We start from the raw sequence: 18,259 nt of genomic DNA, 5'->3' as shown, positions 1-18,259 counted from the left end.
GTAGATATGCTCTCGATAGCTGCATTTTTTTACAATCTGTTTTGATTATCAAGAAACAATCCAAAGTTTACAATACGGAATAGGCAAAATTTTAAACTTCAGAACATATATATGTAAAGCGATATTTTGATTACTTATTTATGCTTAAAGAAAAAAATATATATTAATATATTCGCAATTAATTAATTAATATTTATTTTATATATTAATTAATATTCGAAATTTTAAAAAATGGGAGCGTCGCTAATTTTTTATATTAGTTACATGTGATTATCAGTATATTTAACTACAAATTTGTTTTTAATTTTAGAAAATAAATTCTAACTGACAAAACATGTCAAATGACTTCCTAGTTTTGTTCAGAAAAGCTATATCAATGAATAAATCTGTTTAAAATTTAATTTACATTAATGAATCGGGTTTACTAACCTGCTGAGAGCAAATGAGTGTAAAGACGTATCTGCTATTTATATATACTTGCGTAACCAAAGTGGCAACCATTCCAAAACAAGGCCATAGCACTTCCCATGTTCCTGGTTTACAACAAAAGGTCAGTTCGTTCTTTTATTCCAATATTATCCAATAAATAGCCTCACTAGAATACAACGTTTTGATTGGTCTAAAAGCTATAAATTTGAGTAAGAGCCAAAGACGAACGTCTATTAACCGTAACAAAAATCAATGACCATTTTTTTAATACAAAAAAGGTCACCCTGACAGCCTAATATTGTGTCAAGAACGAGTTCGCAGTTACATAATGAATGTTTATATATATATATATATATATATATATATATATATATATATATATATATATATATATATATATATATATATATATATATATATATATATTTTTATATATATATATAAACAATTCACAATATTTACAGGAGACTCGGGACCGCCATCTACTTGTTTCCAGCGTTGTTGATGACATTTTTTTTTCTTTTTAATATAGATACATTTTTAAGAGATTGTCACTAATGTCACTCGCAAGTAGCTTTCAGCTCTAGGTGATGTTGGATAGGCCGAACTTAAACTTTTCCTAATCTGTGATTAATCTAGGTCCTCTCTCGGCAGGATCAAAGAGTTTTCATTATAAGTGAACTTAACACATCGCAAAAAATATGAATTTTTTTTTTGTTCAAAAATCTTTTGATATTTATTAGAAAAATATGGTATTGTGAGCTTCGTGTCATAAACATACTGGGCATAAATCGCCAACATAAACCAACTGGACAAACCCACACCCACCCACCCGTAATACATAAATCCACTAGACCAGGAGTCGGCAACCTGGGCTCGCGAGCCGCATGCGGCTCTTTTTATGTCAAGATGCGGCTCTTCAGCTCCATGCACAAATGTTAATAATTATTTTATTTTTAAAACTCATAAAAATATTAGTCAATACTCGGTAATGAACGATATAATAACAATTTAAAGTTTCTAATTTCGACTTTAATATTTCTTGTGCGAAACATAAGTATGTTTTTATATGAATAAATATTATTTCATATTTTAAGCTATTTACTTTAAATGTAATATATATATATATATATATATATATATATATATATATACTAGCGTACCCGACCCCCGCGCGTTGCCGCGGGGATAGAAGAAAGTTTGACGAAATATATTAGGATTTCACCAACGTTTTATCAATTATAATTATATGTTCTTAGACGCGTGACCTACTTTTCTAAAACCTTGAGTGTACATTAATTAATATGGTAGAACACACTTCGGTGAGCGCCTCTGTGTAAGAGCGTAGAGGGGCGCTCTCATGCCCCCCCCCCCCCCCCCCCCGCCGATTACACTACCGCATAGGCGCGGCGTACTACCCCTGGCTCCTTAAAACTAACAGGCACCATCGGCCAAATATCATCCTGTTAATAAAGATGCAGATTTCGTCATTCGCTAAAGTGACACAAATGATCAGGATTTTTTTCTTTAACACGTAAAAAAATTATTTGAATTATTTAAATATCAGTGTGACTGATGCAATATGCTAGCGTTACTAATGGTCTATTATTAGATGCTCGATCTCAATTTCTGACTGGATTGTCTAATAATAGATGCTTATTGCATCATTCGCAAAATGACGAAACTACAGTAGGCTCCTCATATTCAAAAAGTTATTTTTTCATCTTTCGCAAGGTGACAAAACTGTACAGAAGGATTTCCTCGCGTTACAAAGTTATTTTTAGAAGCCTTTTGTAGTTTTACCGCTGAATATAGTAGTACTCCTTACTCGCAATACAGGACGCTCGATTAACGGATGCCAAGTGCCAACATAGTCGCTCTAAAACTCTGGGCGCCAAACCGTGTATTGACGAAAGTTGTACCCTATATGGCGCCGCCCATAAGAAACTTATGTTTTCTTTTTCGCAGAAATATTCTCGGGAGTATTCTCATCTACTCCCTAAAGTTTCATGGTACTCGGATGAACCGCATCCGAGTTTTATTTTTTATAAACCGTGTATAGAGGAGAAAAATCGCTCCCACCCCCCACCCCGGGGACGCCGCCCTTGCAATATTAAACAATATTTTTTGCAGAACCCTACCATTGAGTGATCTAATCATCTCCCCAAAGTTTCATGGTACACGGATGAACGGTGTGAAACCGAAATTTTATAAACCGTATATAAAGAAAAATCGCAGCCTCCCGTGGCGCCGCCCTTGCGAAATTAAAAATGATTTTTACAGAACCTTTCCCTAGAGTTTTAAAATGAACTCCCCAAAGTTTCATGCCTATCGGATAAACGGTGTCACTGCAATTCACTTTTATTATTTTTATATACCGTAAAAAGAGAAAAATCGGACCCTCCCGTGGCGCCGCCCTTGCGAAATTAAAAATGATTTTTTTACAGAACCCTTCCCTAGAGTGGTATGATGAACTCTCCAAAGTCTTATGGCTATCGGATGAACGATGCCAAACTAAATCGACTTTTATTTTTATATACCGTATATAGAGAAAAACAAATCGCGCCCTGCCGGGATGCCACCCCTGCGATTTTGAAATATTTTTTATCGCAGAAACCTCCCCAGGAATATTTTCAACAACTTCCTAAAGTTTCATGGTCATCGTGTGAACAGTGTCACTGCAATTCACTTTTATTTTTTTATATACGGTATATAGAGAAAAACAAATCGCGCCCTACCGGGGTGCCACCCCTGCGAATTTGAACTATTTTTTTTCGCAGAAACCTTCCCAGGAATATTCTCAACAACCTCCCAAAGTTTCACGGCGATGTGATGAGAGGTGTAGTAATGGATTAAGGACAGACACACACACACACAGACATACATTGCTTTTTATATATATAGAATATAGAAGATATATATATATATATATATATATATATATATATATATATATATATATATATATATATATATATATATATATATATATATACATATATATATATATATATATATTTGTGTGTGTGTGTGTGTGTAAAATTAAATTAATTTTAGTTGAATAACCTTAAATAACCTTCAACTTGTACTGATTTACACCCAAATAAAACAAGCTGTACGTCTTGCTTACACATTATGCTTTAAAATCTTGTAAGGACAGACCTGGATTGTTAAGAATGTGAATGTCAAATCAACCTACGTGTATAAGAATCAATAGTATGAACCAGGAAGTAACTGTAGCTTACACGCAGCTTTTGTTAATTCTTTAGTAATTAAATAAACTCCTTTGTACATATTTTTTTCAAGAGTGTACATGAATTATAATCTAAAATGCATTACTAAAATTTGAAGACAACATGAACATGTATTTAGTAGGTTACTATTTTTACTATAGGCAATACGATTCTAATCAATTTTTTAAAGAAAGTCAATACTTGATTGATTGTTGTTATTTTCTAGCAAATATTTAGCGGTGATTTGAATTCAAAGTCGCTTGATTGTCAGACTTTTCTAGACAATAGAACCTTTCATTCCAGAATTTTACTAACCATTATTTATTGTATAAATGTACATTACAATAAGTTAATACTCCTTATATCAGTATTGCTATTCGATTTTAAGTAAAAGCTGAAAGTACCATGATTGTGTAAGTGAATATGTACGTACTATCAACTATAAAAAAAAATGACAATGTCTACCAAATATTCGAATCTATATAACCAACCTAACATAGACAGCGAGCACTCATTTTATTCGAAATAGTTATAGTAACCATCACCCGTTATTAGCTTTATTTTTCATTACTATTTATTAAACTAAGCTGGACAACAAAATTGACAAGCCTACATAATCAATACTAAACGGGCTCGGTTATACAAACCGCCATGTCGATATTCTAAAGCATTGTCTGAAAACCAGGTAGTTAGCATTAGTGTTATTCACAGCAATGCCAAATTAAATTTGACATTGAGGACTTGAAATACACTGTGGCGTTGTGCCAATCACAAGCAGGAAGTTTAAAAAAAAATCTGGCCCTATTTTCTTGAGTCATTGGATAGACTCGCTCTATTAATTACGTTCAGTTAACGTTGAAGTTGTTTGTTGAACTGTTAACCTGCGTGTCGATAATTTATCAGCCATTAACGGTTATTCTTTACCTATTAATATCGTCCGATACAGTGGCGTAGCTACCGTAAAACTAGAGTAAGCAAGGCATAGGGGCCCAAGGCACATTGGGGACATTTTCTCTCTAAAAAAAAAAACAACTTTTCATTGGAATTTTAATATTTTTACTTTCTCGTATATACGACGTATAGAGATAGTCTTGTAATCGAGCTTTTACAAATCTCGACGTTTTACACCTCACTGATACGGAAAATCATAATTTTGCAATCTTGTCCGCATGTCTGTGTGTCTGTGTGTCTGTGTGTCTGTCTGTCTGTCTGTCTGTGTGTAAACACGATAACTTGAGTACCGTTACAGCTAGGTTGATGAAATTTCATTTATAAGTATTGTATCAAAATCGTAGATCCGTATCAACTTTTGAGCGATTTCCGATAACCGGAAGCGGTACTTTTTCTACTTTGAATTTTTCAAAAGCCTATAACTTGATTACTATTTCAGATAGATAAATGAAATTTCACATGTAAGTAAAAATTCTAATTCCCTACCTTGTTTCAACTTTTGAGTAATTTCCGTTGAACGAAAGTTCTAATTTACGCTATTTCCAATTTCTCAAAAAAAGCATGTAAATTTATAGAGTACTAATAATATTGCGCACTATTATGCACATTTTGTTTTGGCGTTCACTTGGTGCGCAATTCTTTTTTCTACGAGATTCTATTCTATTTTTAAAAATCTTGTCTATATTCCAAGTTATATAAGAATATTCGAGAAAGTTTAGGGGAGATCACTCCCGGTTTATTTTATATATAGATAATTTAGAAAAGCAAAAGGCTAAAAGTTCCAAAAATGTACCCCGTCCTTTCTTACTGTACAGGCAGTGGGATTCAGTGGGGAGGGGGTTGGGTCGAACAGGGCCCTATCAGTATAATAACACCACAGGTGATGCTGCTTTGTTATGCAAGACATTGGGGGGGGGGGGGGGTCGTCCATAAATGACGTCACACTCGTAGGGGGGTCCGTAATTTTGTGACGGGGTTTGATGAGGGAAGGGGGGATTAGATTGTGTAACGTCACACTTTTGCATTATAAAAAAGCAATGTTAGAACACGAGTTTTAGCCGTTATTTCGCATTTTAGAAAACGGATTTAATAAATGGTAATAGGAATTTATCGACATACTCTATGTTGACAGAATTCTGACAAGATTTTGGAAAAATATCTATGTTTTAAGAAAAAGTCAACAGCAGTTTTGAGGGGGGGGGGGGAGGGTTTTAGGCCTGGGGTGTGGCTTTTTGTGACGACTTGTGACGGAGGGGAGGGGGAAGGTATAAATCGTCAAAAAAGCGTGAATTCATTTATGAATGAGCCCTTGAGAGAATTAGCCTATAAATGAATTTGAACTTTGACTCAAGTTTAAATGCATCGCTAAAAACCTCAACTGAATGGGACATTCCCTCCCCCCCCCACACACACACCCACACACACACCTGCAACTTTCTCCCACCTGTCTGCCCTGCCCGAAATTTTATCCTACTAAATATCCATGAATACAATTGAGCAATTAAAAAAAAATAACAACCATTGACAGTGTTTTTACAACACTGTTACTTACAAAAACAACACATTAACTTTAAGCCTGTCACATTTGTACAAAACCACGGCGTAGTAGCAGTAGTGGGCCTAAATAATATAGTATAAATACATAATCAGGACCAGAGGCGTAGCGAGCTCGGGGCGGGGAGTGTGGAACGCACCGGTTGACACCATTTGGGGAGGGGTGGGGGGTGACACCATGACAGAAGAAAAAAGTTTTTTTGCCAGTTCCAGAAATGATTAATTGGAGTAACATAGTGTTTTAAGTACAAATCGATAAGTATTACAAGAGGGTGGGGGGGGGGGGGACATCATACGTGTGCGAACTTTAGAAAAAAACAATGCTACATCCAACTGTATTATTTTAAAAAAAACTAGATAAACATCAGTACTGTTAAGTCTGCAGTGAATGCGGCACATATTTAAATTAAAGGCCTATGTAGGCCGACACACATGCACACACAAACACACATATATATATATATGTATATATATATATATATATATATATATATATATATATATATATATATATATATATATATATATATATATATTTTTTTTTTTTTTTTTTTTTTTTTTTTTTTTTTTTTTTTTAATTTATATACACATTTGGGGGGGTGGTGACACCACGAAGTGCCGCACTGGGTGACACCTGACCTAGTAACGCCACTGATCAGGACGTATACTGTACAAAATGAACAGGATATTTATATTTATATTTTTTTAAAAATATCCATTGTAAGTAGCAGTTCATCTCATTGTTTAGCTCCATTGTAGCCAAACAGCCCATTGACAATTTGAGCATAGTGGCCCGAAAATCCTCGCTACGCCACTGGTCCAATACCTTAAACCATATTGTTATCATGATAGGCTTTTTAAAAAATGAGTTCACGTTTTAACATGATTTTTGATACCTGTTTTGAGTGGCTAGAGTTATACATATAATAGGACACTCCAGTTTGTGTTAATAGTAGGCTTAACTATCATTCATTAGCTTTTGTGAACCAAAAATCAAAATGAAATAGTAGTTTATGAACGTTTGCTGCCGCTTAACACCAGCTTCGTTTGTGTAAACTAACTGCGTAGAAAGCATCCTGTTTTAAAGTTACATTTATACTTTTAAAACAATGGTAAAAAGCTTACAATGCAGTACTTTGTTTTTTATTAACCATTAAAATAAAATATTATAATTTAACAACAGAGAAAACATTTAATCTTGTCTTAAATTCCTCATTTTAAGAAATTTATAAAATTATTTAAATTTGTTAGTTGGTGTTTTTCAATGAGCAACACGTTGCATCTTGACTTTTATTTAGCACCTGTAAAACAAATAAACATTACCTTAATTTTACTAACGCATGTAGCTAAGTAATGAAATAGCGGTTAATTGTAACAAAATATATTAGGGTTTTACATTTGTTTATTCCCGCCGAATCCATATATTTTAAAGACTAATAAATACAATGTTTTCTCTTATGGCTAATAAAAACTCATTTTTTGTTTTGTTTTATCAAAGTTGAATTTCTTACCGTAGGTGTACTGTAGCTTAAATCCCCGGCCACTGATTAAACCATCAGACGTGAAGACCAGGTACAGACTGTTGGTAGAGCTAATAGATCTGGGTAAACTGCTGCCACAGTAGGCACCCAGCAGGGGGTAGCTTGTTGACGTACCGTTGTAAACTTTAAGTGAGTCGTACGCACACGCGACACCAAACTCTAAGTCCACATCAGAGAAGCTGAAGAAAGAGACGTTGATTTTTTTTTCAGCAATTTTAACTATATAAGTTGGTACATTGTGAATATAAGTCTTGTGTTTTATTAAGGAATGACATAGGTTACCATGCGAGCTCAATGTGATGTTGCTCGTTTGAGACATAATGTTACGAGAACAAAGACATCACATTTAATTTACCAACATTGTTTTACGATATAAGCTTATTTAAAGGAAAACTCAACTGAATTGTGAGGTATTGAATAACATGTTTATATTGGTTGAGTCTTGTAAGAGTTTCAGTTTGAGAGATATTACTTTGTACTGTTGAAACAGTCTTGATTGGAATAAATGTCGAATAAAGTCATTATAATCAGAATATGGATGGTTACCTGATAGTTGTGGTCATCAGGGATTTTGAGGGAACAGTCCAGTGGCAGGTATAGTTGGCTGGGTACGCATGTGGGTAGCCTGGACTTACAATTAGACCAGCATCGGTGGCAACGGTTGTGTTACAGGCTGGGGAAGGGAATAGTACGGTCAGAACATAGGGTCAGAACATAGGGTCAGAACATAGGGTCAGAACATGAGGTCAGAACGTACGGTCAGAAGGTACGGTCAGAACATAGGGTCAGAACAAAGGGTCACAACATACGGTCAGAACATACGGCCACAAGGTACGGTCAGAACAAAGGGTCACAACATACGGTCAGAAGGTACGGTCAGAACATAGGGTCAGAACAAAGGGTCACAACATACGGTCAGAACATACGGCCACAAGGTACGGTCAGAACAAAGGGTCACAACATACGGTCAGAACATACGGCCACAAGGTACGGTCAGAACATAGGGTCAGAACATACGGTCAGAACATACGGTCAGAACATACGGTCAGAACATACGGTCAGAACGTACGGTTAGAAGGTACAGTCAGAACGTACGGTCAGAACATACGGTTAGTACTGACGGTAAGACCATCCAGTAAGAACATAGGGTCAGAACGTATGGTTAGAACTGACGGTCAAAACATACTGTCAGAACATAGGGTCACAACATACGGTCACAAGGTACGGTCAGAACATACGGTCAGAACATAGGTTCAGAACATAGGGTCAGAACATACGGTCAGAACATACGGTCACAACATACGGTCAGAACATAGGGTCACAACATACGGTCAGAACATAGGGTCAGAACATACGGTCAGAACATACGGCCACAAGGTACGGTCAGAACATACGGTCAGAACATAGGGTCAGAACATACGGTCAGAACATACGGTCAGAACATACGGTCAGAACATACGGTCAGAACATACGGTCAGAACATAGGTTCAGAACATAGTGTCAGAACATACGGTCAGAACATACGGTCACAACATACGGTCAGAACATACGGTCACAACATACGGTCAGAACATAGGGTCACAACATACGGTCAGAACATAGGGTCACAACATACGGTCAGAACATACGGTCAGAACATACGGTCAGAACATACGGTCAGAACATAGGGTCAGAACATACGGTCAGAACATACGGTCAGAACATACGGTCAGAACATACGGTCAGAACGTACGGTTAGAAGGTACAGTCAGAACATACGGTTAGAACATACGGTCAGAACATACGATCAGAACATACGGTCAGAACATACGGTTAGAATATACGGTCAGAACATACGGTTAGTACTGACGATAAGAACATCCAGTAAGAACATAGGGTCAGAACGTATGGTTAGAACATACGGTCAGAACATACGGTCAGAACGTACGGTTAGAAGGTACAGTCAGAACATACGGTCAGAAGATACGATCAGAACATACGGTCAGAACATACGGTCAGAATATACGGTCAGAACATACGGTTAGTACTGACGATAAGAACATCCAGTAAGAACATAGGGTCAGAACGTATGGTTAGAACTGACGGTCAAAACATACGGTCAGAACATAAAGTCAGAACGGACGGTTAGAACATACGGTCAGAACATTCGGTATAATCTATAATATAGTTTCTACTTAAAACTGCATCTTCAAATAATGAAAAGCAATTAAAGAATACCGAAACAATGTAATCACAATTTTTAAACTTGATAGCAAAATGTTTTATACATTTTGCGGCATTTAAGCTATACTACACATCATACATAAGCTATATAAACAGAAAACAGTTTTAAAACGTACCGTTAATCTCCAAGCATTTTGTTTCCGTACCGTCCAGTCTTGTCCACTCTGGACACAAACACTGCTCGACTCGTGGACTGACAGAGACCAGCTTACAGTCATGGGAACATTGTTTTATCCTACACAGGGCTGCAGGGATGTATATTAAACAAGAATCACTTGTTTTACACATGGGCTACCAAAGTATATTTCAAGACTGGACGTAACCCAAAATGGAGAGTTCCCACTTGTGTGACCTTAGATATAGACAGAACGTGTACAGTGTTTCTTCCAGACTTTTTTCTCCGGGGGGTGGGGGTGCAGACTAAATTTTCCGGGGGACTGGACCCTGGTAAAAGTATGTTTCTAAATAAATTCCATTTCTTTCGGGTGGGAGGGGGTGGTAGACTTTCTTCGGGACGGGGGTGGGGGGGACTCTGCCGAAGAGATGCCTGGAAGAAACTCTGACCGGGTGACAACTATTGTACCCAGCCGACCGTAGTGATATTTTTACAAACCTGAACTGGAATTTGTGGGTACTATCATGTCAAATAATGCACTATCCCCACTTTATCTGTTCGGGTTAGCTATATATTAAACGTTCACATTTTTTAAAATCATCTTCGGACTTGGCGTTAAGTAGAGTTCATTTGTTTCTTTTACCTCAGCATAAAAAGGCAATGTGTTTGGTTCTACACCTACACGCCTTTACTTTCCCTAACGTAAGCACCCATTAGAGCTGGGTGGAGTCAGGTAATTTTTACAGACTAGAGAACATGATCAAGACTTTTAATGATTTCAGTTATGCTGTACCGTCCTGTTAAGCTTTAGTTATAATCAAAGAATGTGCATTGATAAATGTATACTCGTATGCAGTGGCGTAGCGAGGTCGGGTGTCACCCGGTGCGGCACTTAATGGTGTCACCCCCCCCCCCCTCAGAGGCGTAGCGACCCTTACCGGGGACAAACTTTCAAATTTTCGATTTGCACCCCCCCTCATACTTTCGATTTGCGCCCCCCTCAAGTTTTTCTCTATATATTTTGCTATTTTTGCCTTGGTGTCACCCCCCTAAATGGTGTCACCTGGTGCGGTCCGCACCCCGCCCCCCCCCCCTCGCTACGCCCCTGCTCGTATGTCCATTATGATTTAATACATTTATAGAAGTGTATTCATACAACATACATTCTACAACGTAGGTGGCGAAAAACCCTTTCTTGTTGACAGCCTCATCTGACGTGAAAGAAATGAGCAGAGAGTTCCCAGTGGAGCTGATAAGTTCAGGAGTTCCTTCATCACAGAACTGGCCTATGATGTCTGCCTCTATAGTGTCACCATCGTACACCTCTAGGTAGTCGTAAGGACATCCTTCTACTTGGTAGTCTGTGATGCTGTTGAGTGGATGCCTCGTGTATATAATTTTTGATATGTAAGTGTGTATCTTAATTAGCTCACCTTCTATTAATTCTAATAGTGAATTTATAATAAAACTTGACTTTTTAAAAATTATATTTTGACTTATTGAGTAATGTTTTAGAATCTACACACAATTTAATTTTTAAAGTAAATATCTTTTTTGGTATAATTTCAATGCATTGTTACACAATTTCCGGTGTTTTCAGCTATTATGTTTAAACGAGTTATGTAATAACTTGAAAGTGTTAGCATAGAAGCAGACTACACAAGATTTTGTAAAGCCATATATCTTGTGATCTTATGCATTATTTGTATTAATATGGTGTAGGGTAAGGTAGAAATAGTGAGCATACAATTAGTTGAAAGTAAAAACCTTTGTTTTCTTGAACATAATACTCATGTTAATGTTAATTTATTGTTTATGCATGATTAGCCGTTGCAAGCAACTAATAGAAACAATTCTTACTTTAGTAGAATTATCGAGTTCATTTCACTTAACGTTAATACTTATCTTATCTTATTGTTTAAACATGAATAGCAGCAACAAACAGCTGATAGAAAAACTATTCTTACTTGAGTAGAATTATTGAGTTCATTTCACTTGATGTGATCGTCCATGTACACGACTCTCCATCAGGGTAGTTGTCAGGGTAGTTGGAGCTCATAAAACTACCAGATGACTCTGTCAGTACTCGGTTGCAATCTAGTGGCGATTTTATTTAAAAATGACAAATCTCTTTTATATTGATTATATAGCAATTGTTCTAAGAGTCAACCATATGGTTTAGCTCTTTGAATTGAAGTTCAGATCTTAAAATTTATCGCTATAACCATGTTAAAAAAATAAATCTAGACTATCGTTTGTGTCAAAATCATGTTACTCTTAATTTAGAACGACTTTTTGAAACTGAATTTTATTTATACAATTCAGAGCACCTTTCCTATTTATAACGGTCAATTAATAATAATGTCTTTACCTGTGATAAAATGTACATTATACAGTGGATAAAGTAATAGGAAAGGGGGAATTAATTTGGTATTTTTTCCCTAATTTTTACTGTTAACGTTGAAAAAGTTACGACAGAAATATTTATGTACCTGAGCAGATGCCGTTGACAGGTGTTAGTCCATTGAAGCACGTGCACACGTAACCGTCACCTTTGTTGTTGCACGTCAGGTTTGGTGAGCAAGGGTTATTGGCGCAGTGATCCACAAACATAGAGCAGTCATCGGTCTTCATGCCATTGTTGCACACGCAAACGTTGACAGATTCGTCACAATACCAGGTGTACTGCATGATGCATCGGTTAGAGCAGTTTTTGGCTGGAGAGAGAGAGAGAAAGGCGGGGGGAGGGGGGGGGGAGGAAATCAAGTTATAAAAACTTAACGCGATAGGTCAAAATTTCTACATATTTTTTGGCATTTCTCAGGTTAAAAAAAAGTATTAACACATTATAACGCTAGTAAAGTGAGGGGTTATGAAAAAAAAATATAAAATAAAAATATCGAATATCCGATGTGTATAACTACAGCATTGATTGTTCTTATTGTATCATATTCTTTTTTCACTGAACAGAATCTACAATGATCATGTACCAGTAAGAGCTTTCTCTACGAAAAGACTGTGCTGACAGACAAATAATATGCTTTACATGATTTTTAGAACTGTAGATCCTATATGATATTTCATAATGAACTAACTTTCACAAACTGATATCAAATATTTTTTTGGGAAAAAAAGAACAATTTGTACCAAAACATGAGCTAGAGTCCGCACGACTGAGAACGTATCCAGGGTTACAGCTACAGGTGTAGGACCCCTCAGTGTTGACACAGGTGTGATCACAGGTGCTGTTGTCCTCACATTCGTCGATATCTGAAAATGATACTAAATATTTGAAACAAATCGACTTAAAATAATATTAAAAACGATACAATTTTATAAAAAGTTCTTTGCACTAACGCCAAACAAAATGAATAAATATATGTTCGGATGAGTAACATAAAATGACATGGAATTTTTCTTACGATCACAACTTATAAGTGTACTGTAGTTAGTTAAATACAGCTTAATTTAGTACTTTACTAATAAGTGTAATTAAAAAGATAACGCACCAACACAAATGTCCTCAATGTCCTGATATCCAGTAGGACAAGGACCACACTCATATCCTACGGGATTGTTGCCTTGTTGGGCTGCCGTCAGGTCTGTGCATGTTCGTCCTTTAGAGCAGGGTTTGTTCAGACAGGCGTCCAGTTCTAACTCACAGTTGTTGCCTATTTATCACGTGTTAACAAAAAATATTAGTTTCTATCAGCATCAGTATAGCAGATATATAAATATGTCAGCACTCTTGAAAATAAATAAGCAACAAGTGTATAGTTTCGAGTTTAGAGTGAAGTTTACAAAATCTAAAATCAAACTAAAATGGTATCAATAAAACACAATACCAGTAAAACCGGGTGCACAGTCGCATTTTAGAATCTGGACTTGTCCTCCAAAGTACTCAACCGGCCTGGTTTCGTTCCTGCTACACCGTCCATTATTTCTGCACTGAGGGCATATAGCTGTCTGTATGTTGATCACGTGTGTGTAGCAATTTCTTGAATCTTTAACTCTGAACCTGTAAAACATAATATGTGTATATCAATAACTAAACACCAATATATGATTAACATATATTTTAATAATTTAATATTGAAAAATTTAGTTGCTTTCTTACACACTTTAGTGGAAAGTTGTAAATTACTTATTGGTAGTTGTTGGTGCTTTAGGCTAATTACGTTTAGTTGTATAACATTGTTAGTATGAAATATAGTCCTAATTATTAATACTGTGAGGCTTAAATCTAAAATACAAAGAGTACCATATTCCAGTGGCGTAGCGAGGTCGGGTGTCATCCGGTGCGGCACTTAATGGTGTCACCCCTAGAGGCGTAGCGACCCTTCCCGGGGACAAACTTTCAATTTTCGATTTGCACCCCTCCCCCATCAACCCCCCCCCCCCCTTACACTTTCAATTTGCACCTCTTAAACCACTATTTAACACTCGAATTAATCATTTAATTAAGTGGAATTATCATTTTTCTCTATATATTTTGCTATTTTTTTGCCTTGGTATCACCCCCCTAAATGGTGTCACCCGGTGCGATCCGTCGCCCCCCCCCCCCTCGCTACGCCTCTGCCATATTCAATGTAGTAAATTTTAACATCTACAATAGATTAGACGTACCCAATTTTCACCGGGTTCAGAGAGGATGGTGTGTACGTTAAAAACCCGCTTTGGTTGATTGACACTCCCGTGACACTCTCGTACAGCATGTAGGTCAAAAAGTCATCATCGGCGTCAGTCACGTTAACACGTAGTGTGTTGACTGCCCCCTCCTGGACAATCCATCGACCGTTGGTGTAGTTGTCGTTCTTGACGAAGGTTACATTAGGGCAGTTGTTGGCTGGAAGCGAATGCAATTAAGGTGTGCTGATCAATGTCCATAGCTATACAAATGTCAAAACTAATCTAAAACCGTCGATCAGTATGGAAAGCTTTACTAAGTTATTTAATTCCGTTGATCAATATTTAAAACTATGATAAGCTATGTTAAACTGTTGATCAATAATCAAAGCTATACTGCGTTATGTAAAGCAATACATTCTCATTTAATACAAATGAAGTAGAATTCGGTGTTTCTTTTCCTATGGCATATCAAGGGGTATAATAGTCGGTTAATTTACTATCTTCTTTACGTTTTATTCTAATAAAGTCAGATAGCCACCAAAACAGTATGAAACCATACGGACATAGCATTGGGATTCAAACCGAGGAAGTTTTTGTATTAAACAACTAGTAGTCGGGACAGCTTGGCCTACACGTTAGAGAACTAGGATGCTAACCCGAAAGTCTATATTTCCCAGAGTCCACCCAGCTATGATGGGTGATTAACTCATGTTAGGAAAGGAAATACGGCTGGGAAAGCGCTGACCACACCTTCCCTTCAAATGCAAAGGTCAAGAGACTTATCAAATCCACTTCTTCTACCCAAATCATATCTATTGTCTAAAGATGATTTTTTCTTAACTTTACTAGTAGTCGCGCACAATTTTACCCACATAGTTCCAAAAATGAAGACAAACTTTATGTTTAAAGAATGTTTTATGTGCATACCTAACAGCAAACGTTTAGCTGTGGCCTGCTTCATGGTGTTATCCGAATTCTTAGCAAACGCCGCGTCCTTTGTGATGAAATAATCATAAACACAGGCGTTTCTCCCCGCCCCACACAGAGCTATGGCAGCCTGTAGGTTGGTCGCTGTCTGTGTATCCATGTAGGTGGGTACAAACGTTGCGTGTTGGTAGTCGGAGGCTTTCTTGCCTGTCTTGTAGATAAACACCGATTTGTTCGCTGCTACTTGGTCTGTTGGAGAAAATATAAGATGATGATTACATTATCAATTTGAAATTAAAATCCAACTATAGGTACACATTGGAATGGTAAAAACTTTATTTTCTTCCTGGCAAAACGTCCTGCCCCCTCCTCACCCCCCCCCCCCCCCGGCCAAGAAAGTTTATCGCCCCCCCCCCCCCCCCCCAGAACAAAATGGAATTCATATAGAAAATATATAATATATAGGGCTTTTTAAATCTGTGTTTGGTTTCCTCTTCTTAGTTCTTAATTTTAGTTTTGAAAGGGATTCACTCTAACACAATTAAGTGAAGTTAAAGGCCTATGGCTCCGATTTCGGCTTCCATTGCCTTTGTCAAACCAAGAACAAACTACAAAGCAGCAGTTGTTGAATTATTTTGGAGTTGTCTCTCTTAGATTAGTGTCTGTCCCCAACTAAGGAGCCTCATCTGCCCGATTGTTCGAACATGAGATTTTCGGTTCAGCAATTATGAGCTTGACCGACGAGACCACGCCAACCTCTGTGTTTGGTTTAATATAATTTTTTTAAAGATATTTTTTATTATCCCAAAACAAAATTGTCTTTATTCGCTCACTTTGAATAATCTTTGCAATACTTACATTGGCTTGCAAATTTTGTATAGATCTGACTCTCTGTTAAATTAGCTGGCAGAACTGTCCCGTTAGGTAACGTAAACTCGTCGTTGGTTTTTCCGTTGAAGTTTCCAAGCAGACCTCTCGTTTTGTTTTGTAAGGTTTTCAACACCTGCATCTCAAGTTCGAGATTGTTTATTCCCACCCGCACAGAGAGCGACACCCCTAAAACAAAAAAAAAAGGTTCGGCCTATTTCATTGGCAAAAGTACTCTGCAAACTTTAACAATCAGTTTTAAATTATGTACTCTAATAACTGATATGAACATGCAGATAATTATAGACATATTTAAGATTTATCAAATAAAATATGTTGCAATTAAGATCTGACCACAAGGAAATGAGACAACGACTTTTGTCTTGTTGCCGCTGTTGTCTCTAAGAACTTCTATGTCGTCAATGGAGAACTTGTAGTCGACTTGTCTGTTGAAGCTGTCGGTCAGGTTCAGACCTTTGGCCAGGATCTCCATGGCTGACGATGGAACGAATTTAAGACAGTTTTCTTCAATTATAAGCCTATGTGCCGCTTACGTACTTAAACCTGATTAATTATATAATTTGTAATAGTTTTAAGAAAATACACCTTTAAGTTACACAAACAATGATAACATTACTGTTTGGGTCTCGAATAAACCACTGACTTAATGAGTTAGTATAAAAAGTTTGAATAGAGTAACTAAAAACAAAAGCAAAGTTCTCTTTCAAACCTGACAGTCTACTGGGCATGTAAAGTAGAGTTCACTTGTAGAGTAAATAAATCTATGAAATACTGTTTTCATTTTCAAAATAAATTAACTGCACCTACAGCTACTAAATTATTAATAGTACAATTTTGATCGTCATTCGCATTTAATTTCGATACGTTAAAGCACTAAATACTCGTATTGACTACACTACAAGTTCTTACAAGTCTTAGAGGCAGAGAGTTCCACTTGGAAGTGAGTGCCATAACCGTCTTTGGCAGCAAAAGCCGTGAACACAGTTCCAGTGGACAAAGTAGTGCCCAGCTGTAGCCTGTCTGTCCTCGCCTGTAGAGTGGAACAAGTCACGTGACTATGTGTTATAGGTAAGGTTTTAGACAAACTGTTACGTGTAGACAAGGTTAGGTTTAGTGTTATTGTACATATTTTAAAAGTATTGCTGTTGTAGATGGCAAAAAGTATGGCCAACCTTCTAATATAATAAAGACCAAGTTATTTTTTTATGGTTCACAGAGAATCAAATAAATGTTTTCCTAATGTAATTTTATAAAACAAAATAAATTACCCACCTGTAGTGTAAAGTTCTCACTGGGGACATCAATCAGTGTGAACTCCCCCCATCCGTTCATCAGGTAAGTGACGTTATCCAGGGTCACCATAGTCGGGTCACCCAGTAAAAAGCCTGAAATAATTTACTTATGTAGATAATTGTAAAATGGGGATATCTTTCGTCTAGAGAAAAATAATTATCTCATTGTTATGAGAAAGAAAATATGATTGTTTGAATATATTAGATGTATTTTTGATCATCTCGAACGGAAAAACAGTAGATAATCATGTGTTTTGTAGTTTTTGTCAAAAGTCTAGAATAAGGGTTGAACTATAATGTAACATAATGTAACTATAATGTAATAGCATTAAAGAGTTATCCATTAATGACATCAACATTTTTTATTTATTTTGGACCCCCCCCCCCCTCCCGTCCACTAAAGTCCACTGAATTCCCTTTTAAAAGTCCACATGCGTCCGCAAAAGTCAATTTTTTTCGTACCCCCCCCCCCCCCCC

The 18,259-nt window shown here is 36.7% G+C and overlaps 1 protein-coding gene across 1 annotated transcript; it reads right to left on the bottom strand.

Moving 5' to 3' along the window:
- Positions 1 to 7,332: 7,332 nt before the first annotated feature.
- Positions 7,333 to 16,653, bottom strand: LOC131951099 (cubilin-like). Its single transcript, XM_059313386.1, has 13 exons — positions 16,461 to 16,653; positions 15,603 to 15,851; positions 14,673 to 14,892; positions 13,892 to 14,064; positions 13,556 to 13,717; positions 13,194 to 13,316; positions 12,539 to 12,763; positions 12,014 to 12,143; positions 11,210 to 11,415; positions 10,048 to 10,176; positions 8,255 to 8,381; positions 7,679 to 7,887; positions 7,333 to 7,468 (listed from the first exon to the last, which is right to left on the bottom strand). Exons 1-13 carry the CDS (start codon positions 16,609 to 16,611, stop codon positions 7,458 to 7,460), a joined length of 2,115 nt encoding a protein of 704 aa, XP_059169369.1. The 5' UTR covers positions 16,612 to 16,653; the 3' UTR covers positions 7,333 to 7,457.
- Between the last annotated feature and the right edge of the window lie 1,606 nt (positions 16,654 to 18,259).

This window comes from Physella acuta, unplaced genomic scaffold (genome assembly GCF_028476545.2).
Source record: "Physella acuta isolate Inbredline_101_S28 unplaced genomic scaffold, ASM2847654v3 ptg000798l, whole genome shotgun sequence".
Classification (NCBI taxonomy): Eukaryota; Metazoa; Mollusca; class Gastropoda; family Physidae; genus Physella; species Physella acuta.
The sequence above is the reverse complement of the archived record's forward strand: the minus strand, read 5'-3'. Positions and strand labels throughout refer to the sequence as shown.